Source organism: Salminus brasiliensis, chromosome 13, assembly GCF_030463535.1.
Source record: "Salminus brasiliensis chromosome 13, fSalBra1.hap2, whole genome shotgun sequence".
NCBI classification, from domain to species: domain Eukaryota; kingdom Metazoa; phylum Chordata; class Actinopteri; order Characiformes; family Bryconidae; genus Salminus; species Salminus brasiliensis.
In genome coordinates, this window is record NC_132890.1 from 30250860 (window position 1) to 30268241 (window position 17382).

Here is a 17382-nt window from a genome sequence, read left to right on the forward strand (position 1 = left end):
CATTTAAGCAAACAGTTCTTTGAGTAATAAAAAAAAAAACTTTAAAAAGAAAATTCTTCAAGGGTTCTTTACTAATGAACTAAAGATTAAAAACATGTTTTAGGAATAGTTCTAGAACCTATGCTAAAAACCTGTCTTTCTAAACATTGTAGAACTCAATATAACACATCTTTAAATATAATATAATACATCTTTAAAAGGGAATTCTTCAAAGGTTGTTTAATAAAGAATTTTCTTGCGTAATTATGTCTTAAGTTCTATATGTTTAGAAAGACAGGTTTTAGCATAGGTTCTATAATTATTTCTAAAACGTGTTTGTAATCTTTAGTTCTAAAATATACAATAATACAGGTCATATAAAGGTTCTTTTACTTAATTGTGTAAATTTGATGCTAAAAAAAAAAAAAATTAAAAGAACCACCTACAAAACATATTCCACCATATTGAAGAATCATGTAACCAGACAAAGAACCATTTAAGCATTCAAACACTTCTTTGAGTGATCAAGGTTCTTTAGTAAAGAACCATTGAAGAACTTCCTTTTTTAAAGGTGTCATTTTAGAATGTTTTGAAGGACAGGTTTCAGCATAGCTTCTAGAGTTGCTTCTAGAACATTCTTTTAGAAAGAGGAGACGCGTCTGAGGAAGTTAAGGTTTATCTGGGCGTTTGTCTTCAGTCTGAGATGAAAGAAAAGCCTGTTTCAGAAGGTGCTGAATCTGACTACGGGCTTTGATGAGAGTTCTAGCATTACTTGTAGGATATGCTTTTATCTCGAGTTCTAGAGCTCAGCTTGCATAGAACCGTAGCTGAGATTGGATTCGCTCAGTTGAATCAGTGGCCTGACCTGTGCCAGAAACAGGTTGGCACAGAGCCCAAATACCCATCCAATCACGCGTGGGGGCCTTGGGGCAGGTGTGTGTTCTCGGCGGGTCAGAAGGGGCCTTGTCTCTCTGCGTGTGAGGATGCTGATTCCTCCTGTCTGAATCTGTGATAACCTGCCATTATCTCATGAGAAGTGAAGCAGCTGAATACTAACTGTGCCTGGCTCATTTAGGACACGCCTCAGTTCGGCGCACATGGTCTTCCTAAACCACTAATTTGTCTCCTGGGTTTCAAACCTCTAATTTCCAGTATGTGGGTCGAGACTCATACAAGAAACTGAATAATTCATAGTAGGTACTGAATAATTTAGAGTAAGTACTGAGAATGAATAGTAGTTTCTGAATAAATTATTATAAATAATAATAATTTATGGTAGATACTGAATTTATAGTAGATGATTTACAGTAGATACTGAATGATTCATAGTAGATACTGTAGACTGTTTGTAGTAGATACTAAATCATTTATGGTAGGTACTGAGTGATTCATTAAATCATCATTCACTAAATAATTAATAGCAGATACTGAATGATAAACAGTATTTTCGGAATAATTCCTAGTAGGTCCGGAATAATTTAAAGTAAGTACTGAGCAATGAATAGTAGTTGTAGTTGAATAGTAGTTGAAAAGTCATTGTAAATAATGAATAATTTATGGTAGATACTGAATTTATAGTAGATACTGAATGATTCACAGTATTTTCTGAATAATATATAATAGATACTGAATAATCTGTAGTAAATACTGAATAATTCATAGTAGATATTGAATTTATAGTAGATATTGAATTTATAGTAGATACTGAGTCATTCATAGTAGATACTAAATAATGTGTAGTAGACAGTAAATAATAATTGTTTATTAAAGTTTAGATTACTAGAATCATTCATAGCAGGTGCTGAATGATTAGAAGTATTTCCTGAATAATTCATAGTAGGTACTGAATGATTCATTGTATATATTGAAGAGCAGTTACTACAATGTAGTAGTTTCAAGTCAATATTTAGAATAGTTACTGAATAATTAATAGTAGTAGAATAGTAGAATAATTAATGCTGGATAATTAATCATACATATTGATTCATTCATAGTACAAACAATACTGACCAAAAACGTCACCTTCTTAAAATAAACCTGTACTAAAGGAGGTGGTCTAGCAGAGATACTCCATTTAAAATTCAGCACCAGAATTGGACTTGTACTACAGCCAAGAAACTAGGCTCAGTGGTGTTGCAAATCCACCCCCGTTTCCAGGGTGATGTCTGCAGGGACAGCGTTTTCCTTAAATCAGACCTGATGAGGAGTTGAAGCAGGACTGGAGGGCAGAACCAGTACAAACTAAAGCACTGTATTATTAATGAAGATCCTAATGAGGCTTTCAGGGAGGGTGCACTATGACTGGTTCTGATTTGAGTCATACTGTGTGTGTGTGTGTGTGTGTGTGTTTGTGTGTTTGTGTGTGTGTGGAATGCACTGTATTCTGATCCACTAAAAGTGCAGCCTATAGTCTTTTAGCCCAAATGAATTATTTAGCCTGTCTGTGGAAGAACAGAAAAAAAAAACGACCAGCTTATCTTAATTCTCTCTCTCTCTCTCTCTTCCTCTCGCTCTCTTGCTTTCTCTTTCTCTCCTTCCAGTCGAAGAAGCAGGATTTGCCCCGTGAGGAGCAGGGTCCCTCAATAAAGAATCTGGATTTCTGGCCCAAACTCATCACTCTGATGGTGTCGGTGATTGATGAGGACCGAACAGCATACACACCTGTCCTAAACCAGTATGTGTCGGTGTCTATAAATAAACCAGTTTTTGTGTGAATGAATATGCAGATAGAATAAAGAACTGTGGGTTATTGAGGATATCTCTTTAAAGCAGTTCTAAAGATATATTATATCACTTAACTATTATATTAATGTTGGTCATAGTTTGCACCAGTCAGCACAGTGAAATGGTGTCTGAAATGGTTTTGCAAGTGCAGGTTACAGTTTATTACAGTACAGACTGGAGTGACAGACTGGAGTGGTAGACTGGAGTGGTAGACTGGAGTGATAAAATGGAATGATAGACTGGAGTGATGGACTTGAGTGATAGACTGGAGTGATAGACTTGAGTGATAAACTTGAGTGATAGACTGGAGTAATAGACTCGAGTGATAGACTGAAGTGATAGACTGAAGTGATAGACTGGAGCAATAGACTGGAGTGATGTACTGGAGCGATAGACTGGAGTGATAGACTGAAGTGATAGACTGGAGTGATGTACTGGAGTGATACCCTGGAGTGATAAACTGAAGTGATAGACTGGAGTGATGTACTGGAGTGATACCCTGGAGTGATAAACTGAAGTGATAGACTGGAGTGATGTAGTGAAGTGATACACTTGAGTGATAGACTGGAGTGATAGAAGGGGGTGATATAATGGAGTGATAGACTGGAGTAATAGACTGGATTGATGTACTGGAGTGATAGACTGGAGTGATAGAAGGGGGTGATATAATGGAGTGATAGACTGGAGTAATAGACTGGATTGATGTACTGGAGTGATAGACTGGAGTATTAGAAGGGGGTGATACAATGGAGTGATGTTCTGGAGTGATAGTAGACTGGAGTGATAGACTGGAGTGATGTACTGGAGCAATAGAATGGAGTGATGTTCTGGAGTGATGTACAGGAGTGATAGACTGGAGTGATAGAAGGAAATGATAGACTTGAGTGATAGAAGGGAGTGATGTACTGGAGTGATAGACTGGAGTGATAGACTGGAGTGATAGACTGGTGTGATGTACTGAAGTGATAGACTGGAGTGATAGAATGGAGTGATAGACTGGAGTGATAGACTGGAGTGATGTACTGGAGTGATAGACTGGAGTTATGTACAGGAGTGATAGACTGGAGTGATAGATAGAGTGATGGTTTTGCATTTATTCGTTTCTCAGTCTGTTCTCCAGGCTGCTGAGGGGGTAAATGGAATCGGGTCAGGCTTCAGATTGGATAGGGAATTCAATCGGGTCCGGCCTAATTGGGTTCAGAGAGCTTTCTCACAGCAGGAGCGGGAAGAGAGACAGAGTGAGAGAGCGTGACAGAGAGGGAGAGAGAAAGAGAGAGGGAGGGAGGGAGGACGAGAGAAGGAGTGAGAGACAGCAGTAGTACAATAGTAGAATGAGAGCAACAGTGAAAAGTTGGGAAAGGGTGGGAAAAAGAGACAGATAGGAGAGAGAGTAAGAGAGAGGTGGAATGAGAGAGAGAGAGAAAACAGAGTTAGGAGAGGGAGAGCAAGTCTGGAAAGAGAGAAAGAGAGAGAGAGGAGAAATGAAAGAGAGGGAGAGAGAGAGAGAGAGAGAGAGAACAGCGTTAGTAGAGGGAGAGCAAGTCTGGAAAGAGAGAGAGAGAGAGGGGAAATGAAAGAGAGGGAGAGAGAAAGAGAGAACAGCGTTAGTAGAGGGAGAGCAAGTCTGGAGAGAGAGAGGGGAAATGAAAGAGGCGTCACGGTTGCTGCTCACTTTGTCACACTGTAACATACAGTGTTGCGTTGCTATAGAAACAGGGCAGTGTAACAGAGCACGTGGCGTTGTTGTAGGGGAGTGTGTTAAGCGAGGGATTAGTGGCTTGGAGAGTGACAGTGTTTCTCGTTTCCTTTTCTCCGCACGTGCTCACGACAGAGAGAGCAGAGAGGCCAGAGATAATTAAAACACTGACCCCGAGAGTCATGACCATGACTGGAAATCTATACCCTCAGAAACACAGATTAAACACGCCTGCTCGAGAGAGAGAGAGAGAGAGAGAGAGAGAGAGAGAGAGAGAGAGAGAGAGAGAAACAGAGAGAATGGGAGAAAGAGAGAGAGAGAGAGCAAGAGAAAGAGGAGTGAAGAAAAAGAGAGAGCGAGAGAGAGAGGAGTGAAAAAGAGAGCGAGCGAGAGAGGAGTGAAGAAAAAGAGAACAAGACAGATTGGGTGAAGAAAAAGAGAGAGAGTGAGAGAGGAGTAAAAAAGGAGCGAGCGAGAGAGAAAGGAGTGAAGAAAAGGAGAGAGAAAGAGAGAGGAGTGAAGAAAGGGGAGCAAGAGAGAGAGAGGAGTGAAGAAAAGGAGAGCGAGAGAGAGAGAGGAGTGAAGAAAAGGAGAGCGAGAGAGAGGAGTGAAGAAAAGGAGAGCGAGAGAGAGGAGTGAAGAAAAGGAGAGCGAGAGAGAGGGAGGAGTGAAGAAAAGGAGAGCGAGAGAGAGAGAGGAGTGAAGAAAAGGAGAGCGAGAGAGAGAGAGGAGTGAAGAAAAGGAGAGCGAGAGAGAGGGAGGAGTGAAGAAAAGGAGAGCGAGAGAGAGAGAGGAGTGAAGAAAAGGAGAGCGAGAGAGAGGGAGGAGTGAAAAAAAAGAGAGAGAGTGAGAGAGAGAGGAGCAAAGAAGGGAGCAAGAGAGAGAGGAGTGAAGAAAAGGAGGGCGAGAGAGAGAGAGGAGTGAAGAAAAAGAGAGAGAGTGAGAGAGAGAGGAGCAAAGAAGGGAGCAAGAGAGAGAGGAGTGAAGAAAAGGAGGGCGAGAGAGAGAGAGGAGTGAAGAAAAAGAGAAAGGGGGGGTGCAGAAAAAAAGAGATCATTCATAAACAGTTCTCTGATCCCTGTTTTTTCATATATAAGGAGATCCGTTTTTTCTATATTGATATAAATATAAATATAATATAAATGTATATAATGTCATTTACATACAATATAGTATAGCTTTGACCATACAAATATAAACAGCAAAAAGAGAGAGAGAGAGACTGATACAGAGAGAGAAAGAGAGAGAGAGAGAGAGAGAGAGAGAGAGAGAGACTGCTACAGTTAATGAGAGAAGGTCCTCTGCTGGTAAAGGAAAGCTGAAGATGAGGATGTGGGGATGTGGGTCAGTGAGACGGAGAGGGCTAGGCAGGGAGTGCACAGTGACTGTAGAGATCTGGTTTCTGACACACTGCCATATTTAACACACATCAAATCTCTGTCTCTCTCTCTCTCTGTCTCTCTCTCTCTCTCTCTAAATATATATATATATATATATATATATATATATATATATATATATATATATATTCTCCATTCAATACTTTTTTTTGGGATGAGTTGGGGAGTGTATAGTATAGAGATATAGTATGTATGTATATAGAGCTAAGCACAAGCAAGTCTATTAGAGATTTTAGAGTTTGACGTGTGTGTTGATGCAGGTAGCATGAAGTTAGCCCCATGCTAACTGGTGGGGTATATGCTTGCAGTACATGTTAGCTACATTAGCCTTGTAGCTTCAGTGCAAAACTAAAGAAATGGACCTCACGTACCAAACGTGGAAGATGTGTTAATGTGTTGTAACTCGATACTCACTACTGCAGGTTCCCTCAGGAGCTGAACATGGGGAAGATCAGCGCTGAAATCATGTGGAGCCTGTTTGCCATGGACATGAAATACGCCATGGAGGGTGAGTTACTTGGTTTCAGTGTACAGTGGGATCTTCAGAAGCAGCAGATCAACAGAAATGAATCATTACTGAAAGCATTATAGACAAGACATTACCATCTGTTTCAGAATTATCCAGGTGGGGTTATTTTTGCATGATGATGTGGTGTATGACTGGAAAGTGCATGTAAATGAGAGAATGGTGGGTTTTCTTCTCTTCTTACTGGAGGAGTTTGGTCAAGCAGCTGGCTTGCTAATGGAATCAACAAAACATTGGTTTGCGTTGGAGCTTCGGTTTGTCACAAAGTTGAGCTTTTCTGGTCATGATCAGCATGCTTCTCCATGTGCTTGCTGGTGTCCAGCATATGTGATAATGCTACTTGGCCAGCAACCAGCAAATCATCAGGGATATGACTGACCAGGACCGACCCAAGCCTTTATAGAGCTCTAAGCGGATTTTCATTTGGGGCCCCCCATTCCACCACCTCAGCACCAGATGCTTTTAAAGATCATTTAATAGGTAAAGAGATATTGTGCAATACGCTGAAGCGCCCGAGCCTTTATCGACCAACCAAACGGCGCATATTTGCATTTGTCCAACAGTGGCAGCAGCCGACAGCAGAAATTGATTAACCTCGTATTGGTGTGCCAACTATGAAATAAAAATTCATATAAAAATTGATTGTACCTGTGTTATACCCTTTTGTTTTATTATTCAGTGTTATTTTTTAAAAGATATATTTTTTATCACAAGATCTTGGGGGCCCCCTGGTGGCGTTGGGGCACTAATTCGAGTATGCCTTTGGTCGGCTCTGTGACTAACTTTTAGCCTGTGGGAGCTCCTGTGGAGGCTCTTTAATGTTGGGGCACCTTCAGAGGCTCTTCAGCACAGGTAGGCCTAAACGCTGGTCCAACCATGATTGCATCCCTAACCCAGTCTCTCTCAGGCAGCCAAATGCAGCTTTTTAACAGCAAAATAAAGCATCAGCCTCCCCGATTACGTCCTAATGAACCGAGAGAATAGGAGTTTGATTGGAATGTATGGCGGTGCAGAGAGTGGCCTGCTTAAGTGAAGCTCAATTTTTCGGGCTCAGCTTCACGTCTGCCCTCTGGCTGGTTTCCACAGCTTTAATGTGAGATCCCCTGATATCGAATTCATAAAAAAAAAAAATCTCCAACAAGGTCAGAGGGAGAATTAGAAATGGCTAATGTTTCAGTTCGCACAAATGTATCCTCATGAATGTTTTATGAGGCCCGGTGAGTTTACAGCATGTTCTTAACTAGTTGGATGGAACATTTGCGAACCAAAGAAGACCCATCTTAGCCGAGTACTGCAGTCGCCCTTCTGGGTAAATAAGAGAATTAATGAGGAATAATGAAGCCTTTAATGAGCTTTTAATATCAAGAATTTTTTTATTTGCTTGCTGCGTTTGCTGTGGCATTGTGCGGCATTTGGTTCAGCATCAGTGTAGGAATGAATCCAGCACTGATATTTGATTCCGATTGGCTCTTAAACTGGGACAAAGGCTATTCCCACTGCTACGTACATAAACACAACCAACCTAAAGGGCAAAAAACTGAAAGGCTATTCCCTCTGATACTCAAACACACACACACATACACACACACTGATACAGAAGAGATGAGCTTTAAACATCAGCTGTGCCAGATGAAATGTCTTAAATGTCATTATTAATACTGAACCTATTCAGGCAGGATGGTGTGTGTATTTGTGTGTGTGTGTGTGTGTGTGTCTTTTTCTTCTGAGACAATCCTTCATTCATTCCAATTTCCAGTCAAAACTGCCATTGAGTACAAATTTTTAATTTTTCGGGAGACAGTTCTGAGGAGGTGAGATAATCCACCTGCATTAGAAAGGGGAACATCACTACTGAAGGGCACTACTGATTTAGGCTTTATAATACTTTTATGACTTTTAACATTTATAAAGGTGTATTCCAACAAGCATCCGTTGCTGTAGCTAAGGGGAGATCAAATGGCATCAAAATGAGCACATTTATGGTGAAATAAGCCTCTATTAATGTCTATGTAGATACATATCAGCTGTCACCAAGGCTTATGTAGGTTATGTGGGGATCATACAGCCTAAACAATGCTGACATTCAGTAAAGTGTCACCATTAACCCTTTCTCAAGTGAGTTTGGGCTGTCTGTGACGGTTTGCACAGAGTGAGCTCTTTTGGAACGAGCAGTGGGGAGCTCTAAAATGCTGTACGTCATCTGTAGAGCAGTGAGGAGAATCAACAGGCAGTAACTGTGTTATATTTCTACTATTATAGCCATTTATTGCCCGTTTTTATAAAGTAATGACACTTCATGACTTTGACTCATGTAATGACTGGATCTGTGATGTAAAAAGTTTGAAATTATCATTTTTAAAGATATTAACAATGCAATGTTCCCCATGCTTATCTTATCTCCACCTCCACAGCACAGCAGTTACATGCCTGTAGGTTCTGTGCAGTTTAAAATGGAACAAACATAACTTTAGCCTTGTCAAGACAGTTGTGTTTTTTAACAGTGTCCAAAATCAGCACAGAATTTTATGTCAGAAATGTTCTGCTGAGGTTTTGTGACGGGGGTAAATGGTCAGAAATGGTCAGAAAGACATACAGTAAAATTCTCCCGTGCTGTTTTAGCATATAACGAGGGAAATGCATCACACAAGTGTATCTCATCACTCAAGAGCACAAATCTAAACAAACACAATGTTGAACTATTATCAAGGGACTGTACCAGCCAGGGACCCGCCACAGCAAATCCCACTGGTGGCACTGTACTTGCTGAAGGGTTAAACGACCCTGCAAGACCTGGTAGACCACCAAACCTGCCACTATCAGATATAAATGTAAAGGTGGACGCTCCTTCTTCTCTTAAACAGAGTCATTTGCGGTTCAGTAGATGTTTCTGCTGCTTATCTCTGAAGCTGAAGGATGGAGAATGCATGCTTGTAATGATGAGGTTTGATGGGGAATGAAATAAAGGAAGGGGGCTCTGACTTTTGCACTTTAGCACTGCATGAACTGAAATGTCCATAGGCAGCTTCTGTGCTGGGCTGTTTCAGGCTGACGGCCATCATTTCTGCACACATACACACGTGTAATTATGGATTGTCATTTTCCACATTTATCCTTAATCTGTGTGTTTCCATGGGAACCAGGTACGAAGACAGGGACAATCCATGCGTTTTGCGCGTACGCAGCTCGGGTGCAGATGCGCTACCATCTTCTCTGTTTGCTGCCGTGAGAATAGAATGGCATTTGCTGCACTCCTGATTGTGTATGCATGGAGCATAAATTGGAATGTGTGTGTGTGTGTGTGTGTATGTGTGTGTATGTGGGTTTGGGCAGGTGTGTGAATCTAAGCTCCTGCACAGTGTTTTGACAGTATTGCACAGAGAATGACAAGGACACGCATAAGCACACAGCGTTTATATTTGCAGGTCAGTTGTAGTGTATTTACACACCTATAGAGAGCAATAAGTAAAAATACAGATATGTGCATAAGCATGGATACGACGGGCAAGCGGGCGCTCCGGTGTAGCACTGCGAAATTCCGTCACAGAGCCTTCGGAATGTCTACACTGGGAACGTCCTGTTTACCCGTCAAGTCAAATTGTAAATAACACACAGACCAATCAGCCATCAGCTCCACTACAGTGCTCTACCTTCACTACAGACTGGATTTGAGTTCTATTGAATGCAATATTGGCACATTCTTACTAAAAGGGTTCTACAAAGTACTGAAGCTGAAATTAATTTTAACCATTTAAGCATCCAAAGGTTCCTGAAGTTGCCATGGTTTCATATATGACACCTGTCTTAACTACACAACCGTGAAGAGTGTAGTTTACAAGAAACTTAGAGAATTGTGATCTGAGACAGACAAACTTCAGTATATGGACAAAAGTTTTGGGACACTTGCTCATTCATTGTTTATTCTGAAATCAAGAGTATTCAAAGAAGAGTTTGTCCTGTGTATCCACTGTATAGGGAAGTAGAGACAGCAGATTTTACTCGAATTTGGAGCATTGCTGTGAGGAGTTGATTGCATTCAAAGACAAGAGCGTTAGTGAGATCAGCATGTTGGATGATCACCACTCCACCTCATCCCCAACTCACCCCAGCGTATCCTAAAAGTATTGGATGGAGTACTACCATCATTCCAGAGAACACAGTTCCACTCCTTCACAACTCAATGCTGGGGGGCTTTATACCTCTGTAGCCCACGCCTGGCATTAGGCATGGTGCCAAAAGGTTAATGGGTATTTGCTCTAGAGAGTCTTAATCTGTAGGGCCTACAAGCTGTGTGCCTGTTTGTGCATTTGCGCATCTGTGTCAGCAACGTAAAGAAGCTAAATGCTCTAATATTAATACACAAAGAGTAGTGTATGTGTATGAACACACCCACACAAATAATACAGAAATATTCAGACACTCTCACACACAACAGCATCCTAACCACCCGGTTCTCCCCAGACGTCTATTCTCCGAGCTGCTTTGTGTAGGATGATTAATTCGTCTCCATGATTTTGTCGCTCGTTCGTGTTGAGTGTCCGCAGGAGATTCCGTCTCAAATCCCACTGAAGGTGCAGGGAAGAATACAAAGCTACTGATACAAAAGAGCACAGTACTGAAAACCGCTTTGTAGCGCCCTCTGTCTGGACCAGTTAACCCCTCCTCCTGCAGAACTACAGTCCTGCAGACCTTAACTAGACCCCCCCATCTAACACACCACATTCAGCCAGTCAAGAACTTCTGAATACAATAATTCCAGAAGTTGGATCAGGTGAGGTAGATTAGGATTGGGTCCAAGTCTGTGGGAAGGTAGGTCTCGTGGAGCAGGGTTGAAGACCACTGGGTTGATGTACACTCTGAAAACTAAAGGTGCTACAAAAGATTCCACAGAAGAAACACTTTTGGTTCCTTAAAGAATCTTGGGCCTTATTTACCAAGTGTTATTATTTAGTGTTATTAGTTACTTATTTACCAACAGTTTTCATGAAGATTCAGATTTTCACAAATTTCTTTCAATTTTGTTCAAATTTACGAGGCCAGTGGGATCCATCATTATAAGAACCACAAGTAATCCCTTAAAGAACCCTTCTTTAAGGATCTTCTCCCAGTATTCAGATGTGTCAACATCCCATGTTACAACATACTGGTAACTCAGGTAACAAAGGCTACATTCACACAGCAGGTAAAAGTGGCCCATATGGTCTAAACACGTTCTCTGAGGGAACTTCATAGAGAACTTCATATTCGTAGAGTTCATCACCACTGTGAACAGTTCTGACTTGGCAAGAATCAAGACCTGACAGCACACCTCTCGATAAAGAGGTTCTTCAAGGGTTCTTAAAAACATGCAACAGTTATATACAGACTGATGACAACTCGAATAAGCATGAAATGCGTGCTCAAATGGACCTTCATCATGTTGCAGAATCTTTACAAATGGTTCTACGTCGCACCAGAAAGTGTCGGAATGCTCTGGTTTCCTGCTTGATTTGTATCAGAACTGAGAACCGTTACGTTTCAGCAGTGCATTTTCAGGGAATCTCGTGGCTGGGGGGTAAATCTGGCTTAAAGCAAGGGAAGGATTGGAAGAGGGATTAATGTATAGCTTCCAGGATTGGATTCTTGCTCAGATGTTGACAGATTGATGAGGTTTGGCGTAACGCATGGAGGGAATGAGGGTGGGTTTGGTCTTCTGTAGCCCAGATGGCCTTTGCAAAAGAGGAGATTAAAGTCAATGAAATAAATAAATAAATAATAAAAAATGGTCCCATGTGTGAGCTGATGTGCACATGTGCTCGAAAAAGTGTGTTCTCTGCTTTACTGACGCAGCCAACCCGAACACCGCTGCACTAAAAAGGGTGTCAGAATGCACCGGTGCTTTAGAATGCTGCAGTGATTTCATTCAACACCCGTTCTAATAAGATAGAGTTCATAAAAATAACAAAGGAATATGTCAGTGATTTTATCATGGTTAAAAATTGTGTCATTTTTAAAAATAAAATAGATTGTATTTATATTTCATTTGTTTGTCAGAATTTTTTGTTTGTCCCTTTTTTCCTAATTTGGTACTGCCAATTAGAACCTACCCGTTTGTAATTTCCCCCTAGCACTAGCCATGCCACCCTACTAGGAGGGTAAGGACTTAACACACGTCTCCTTGGACAAATGCAAAGCCAGCCACTGCCTCTTTCCAAGCTCCCGCCATTGTAGCAGTGCCAGGCAGCCGACATGCTCAGAGGAAAGTGCCGGGTTGCTAGATCCACTAAACCAGACGCCTGTGCCGACCACAATTGCTCCAGAGTGATAAGGGTAAAGAGGGCCTGTTGTGCTCCCTTAGACTCTGGTTGCTGATGGCAGAACAGCAATAGAATGTGTTATCAATAATACAGCCAAACATTAGGCACCTGCTGCCAAGCAACACATATGTCAGCTTCTTATGATGATATACTAGATTTGTGATGTATAGAAATTGAGACTAGGATAAGAAATGCAGTAAAAATAAATAGAATGCAGATGTTTTCGTGCAGTCGCTCAGCATCACCTAACCATGAACCTGTAGCAGATAAACTGTACCTAGTAGCACCATGCCTAATGTATCAGCTTTATGGAGCTGTGGAGCAGTGGAACTACTGTGTTCTCTGGAATGATGGTTGATTCTCCATCCAATACTTTTGGGATAAGTTGGGAAGTTGGGGATGAGGTGGGGTGGTGATCATCCAACATCCTCACAGCAATGCTCCAAACGCTAGTAGAAAGCTTTGCTTGGACAGTGGAGACAGTGACTCCAACAGGAGCAGGATCAACTTGATTCCCTTGATTTGAGAAGGAACAGGGAATGACTTTTGTGGACCATATAGTGCATGTGTATGTGCGGCTATACTACACAGTATGACATATGAAGTGGAACGTATTCCATTTGCGTCCCTCCAGTCACGTCGGTGTATTTAGCAGTGCAGCACTCTCCATTCATTTACAGCCACTCGCTGAGTTACTGCCTGTCCCTAAACACAGCGTAGCACACACTGTCCAATCAGCACACAGTCACTATAAAAGACACTCTCTCACTCTCTGGTCCTCCCTCTCTCTCTTTCTCACTTTCTCACTCTTTCTCTCGCTTTGTGATGATGTGAGAGATATTGTGTGGATGTGTGTGTGAGTGTGTGTGTGTGAGTGTGTGTGTGGCAGAGATTAGAGGATATAGAGGTCCTGCTCTGTTGTACATCTCCACTCTGATACGTGATTACACACTAAAGCTTTTACAGGCCAATAGACACGCAGAGAGAAAGAGACAGAGCGAGCTGTGTACAAAAGTATTCGGACACCCATTGCTGATACAGGTGCACATCCAGCTGGTGTGATATAATCGCATCAAACTAAGAAAAGGACTTTCTCTAGACCAGCCCTTAAGGTCACTGTGCCCAATGCCAGGAGCAAGCTAGAGGGGTATAAAGCCTCTCTGAAGTTATGGAGAATCATTTAATACACTATATGGATAAAAGTATTGGGACGCCTACACAATACACAATACAGGAGCTTTTAGGACATCCCATTCTAAATCCAATAGGTATTAATGTGGAGTTGGTCTCCCTTTGCAGCTCTTACAGCAGGATTGGAACTGTGTTTAACTAGCTATGTGCTCAAGACGAAATTCCACCAACTGACTTGTTGTTGCAGCCATGGCTCCTGTTATAGAACTATGCTGGAGTTCAGTGAGTTCTTTAGAACCACCCATTATTTTACTAATGTATGTAAAGGCAGGCGGCATGGCTAGGGGCTTGATTTTATATACATGCTGCAAAGAGACTGAATGAAACAAATATATTGTTTGAACAGTGATTAGGAGGTGTCCAAATATTTTTGTCCAAATAGTGTACATATTTTAGAATGGGTTGGAGTAGCTGAATGCAATCAAATCCTCCTCAGAGCAATGTTCAGATGTCTAGTGCAAAGCCTGTCCAAAAAAGTAGAGACTGTTACTGCAGCAGATGAGGAGATGGTGCTGGTGCACACAGCTGGTTGATTGTAGTGGGTGTGTGTTGGCTGGGGTTGCGATGGTCTCTGGCTGTGTGTGCTGTTAGGGCGGGGTGTTAGAGTAGGGTCCAGGTTGCCAGAGCATGTTTTAACCAGTCTCTACCTGCAGTGTGTGTGTGTGTGTGTGTGTGTGTGTGTGTGTGTGTGTGTGTATTGCCGTTTGTTGTAGGGGGAGTGAGACTCACCTGGGCTTTAGGCAGCTGAGCCACGGCGTCTCTCCGCAGGAGGGCAATGGCCTGTGGCAGGAGTGTGTGTGTGTGTGTGTGTGTGTGTGTGTTATGTCGTTTTAGAGTGCTGCTTTATAGGAAACACTTCAGAGCTTCAGCGTATGCCAACACAGGGGTCAGACCAAACAACAACTCAGCAGGAGACCCCTGGAGTGTTATGTGTGTGTATGTGTGCATGTGTGTGTATGTGTGTGTGTGTGTGTAAGTATAAAGAAAATGGGATCTTCAAAGAGAACCAGAACAGAAATGCAACAAAAATCATTCATGACTGAGCTCCTTTCATCTCTCTCTCTCTCTCTCTTTCTCTCTCTCTCTCTCTCTCTCTCTCTCTCTCTCTCTCTCTCATTCTTTTACTCTCTTTCACTTTGCCATCCTCTCTCTTCATCTCTCTCTCACTCTGTCATCCTCTCTCTTCATTCCTCTCTCACACTCTCATCCTCTCTCTTCATCTCTCGCACACTCTCATCCTCTCTCTTCATCTTTCTCTCACACTCTCATCTTCTCTCTTCATCCCTCTCTCACTCTCTCATCCTCTCTCTTCATCTTTCTCTCACACTCTCATCTTCTCTCTTCATCCCTCTTTCACACTCTCATCCTCTCTCTTCATCCCTCTCTCACTCTCTCATCCTCTCTCTTCATCTCTCTCACACTCTTATCCTCTCTCTTCATTCCTCTCTCACTCTGTCATCCTCTCTCTTCATCTCTCTCACTCTCTCATCCTCTCTCTTTAACCCTCTCTCACTCTCTCATCCTCTCTCTTCATCTTTCTCTCACACTCTCATCTTCTCTCTTCATCCCTCTCTCACTCTCTCATCCTCTCTTCATCTTTCTCTCACACTCTCATCCTCTCTCTTCATCTTTCTCTCACTCTCTCATCTTCTCTCTTCATCCCTCTTTCACACTCTCATCCTCTCTCTTCATCTCTCTCACTCTCTCATCCTCTCTCTTCATCTCTCTCTCACTCTCTCATCCTCTCTCTTTATCTTTCTCTCACACTCTCATCTTCTCTCTTCATCCCTCTCTCACACTCTCATCCTCTCTCTTCATCTCTCTCACACTCTTATCCTCTCTCTTCATTCCTCTCTCACTCTGTCATCCTCTCTCTTCATCTCTCTCACTCTCTCATCCTCTCTCTTTAACCCTCTCTCACTCTCTCATCCTCTCTCTTCATCTTTCTCTCACACTCTCATCCTCTCTCTTCATCTCTCTTACTCTCTCATCCTCTCTCTTCATCTCTCTCACTCTCTCATCCTCTCTTCATCTCTCTCTCACTCTCTTATCCTCTCTCTTCATCTCTCTCACTCTCTCATCCTCTCTCTTCATCTCTCTCACTCTCTCATCCTCTCTCTTCATCTCTCTCACTCTCTCATTCTCTCTCTTCATCTCTCTCTCACTCTCTCATCCTCTCTCTTCATTCCTCTCTCACTTTCTCATCCTCTCTCTTCATCTCTCTCACTCTCTCATCCTCACTCTTCATTCCTCTCTCACTCTTCATTCCTCTCTCACTCTCTCATCCTCTCTCTTCATCTCTCTCACTCTCTCATCCTCACTCTTCATTCCTCTCTCACTCTCTCATCCTCACTCTTCATTCCTCTCTCACTCTCTCATCCTCTCTCTTCATCTCTCTCTCACTCTCTCATCCTCTCTCACTCTCTCATCCTCTCTCTTCATCTCTCTCTCACTCTCTCATCCTCTCTCTTCATTCCTCTCTCACTCTCTCATCCTCTCTCTTCATCCCTCTCTCACTCTCTCATCCTCTCTCTTCATCTCTCTCTCACTCTCTCATCCTCTCTCTTCATCTCTCTCACTCTCTCACTCTCTCATCCTCTCTCTTCATCTCTCTCTCACTCTCTCATCCTCTCTCTTCATCTCTCTCTCACTCTCTCATCCTCTCTCTTCATCTGTCTCTCACACTCTCATCCTCTCTCTTCATCTCTCTCACTCTCTCATCCTCTCTCTTCACCACTCTCTCACTCTCTCATCCTCTCTCTTCATTCCTCTCTTACTCTCTCATCCTCTCTCTTCATCCCTCTCTCACTCTCTCATCCTCTCTCTTCATCCCTCTCTCACTTTCTCATCCTCTCTCTTCATTCCTCTCTCACTCTCTCATCCTCTCTCTTCATCTCTCTCTCACTCTCTCATCCTCTCTCTTCATCCCTCTCTCACTTTCTCATCCTCTCTCTTCATTCCTCTCTCACTCTCTCATCCTCTCTCTTCATCTCTCTCACTCTCTCATCCTCTCTCTCTTCATTCCTCTCTCACTCTCTCATCCTCTCTCTTCATCCCTCTCTCACTCTCTCATCCTCTCTCTTCATCTCTCTCACTCTCTCATTCTCTCTCTTCATCTCTCTCTCACTCTCTCATCCTCTCTCTTCATTCCTCTCTCACTCTCTCATCCTCTCTCTTCATTCCTCTCTCACTCTGTCATCCTCTCTCTTCATCTCTCTCACTCTCTCATCCTCTCTCTCTTCATCCCTCTCTCACTCTCTCATCCTCTCTCTTCACCTGTCTCTCACACTCTCATCCTCCATCATGTGTTATTAATGTGTAACTACATAGTTATTAGAGACGCTAATAAAAGCAGTATTAAGGTTCACATATGCATGTGGAGGTGTGTGTTCGTGTGTGTGTATTAGGCCCAGTGAAGTCTGTAATGCGCTCTCTGCTCGGCGCCATGAGCGCAGTCAGTAGCGGAGTTATTGAGGAAATGGATGAGGCTAATTTTAGTTAGCGCAGAGGAAGTGGAGAGGCGCTGCAGTGCTGTGACTTTATTACACTGACATGTTGGTTAAATATAAAGGG

The 17382-nt window shown here is 42.4% G+C and overlaps 1 protein-coding gene across 2 annotated transcripts in view; it reads left to right on the forward strand.

The window, feature by feature from the left end:
- LOC140575227 (protein unc-13 homolog C-like) overlaps positions 1-17382 on the forward strand; it is a 237443-nt gene that overhangs the window by 121859 nt on the left and 98202 nt on the right. For both annotated transcript variants that reach the window (XM_072695457.1, XM_072695458.1), the window contains exons 17-18: positions 2520-2653; positions 6222-6307. In XM_072695457.1, coding sequence (XP_072551558.1) covers positions 2520-2653; positions 6222-6307 — 220 coding nt within the window. The remainder of the gene's footprint in view (positions 1-2519; positions 2654-6221; positions 6308-17382) is intronic.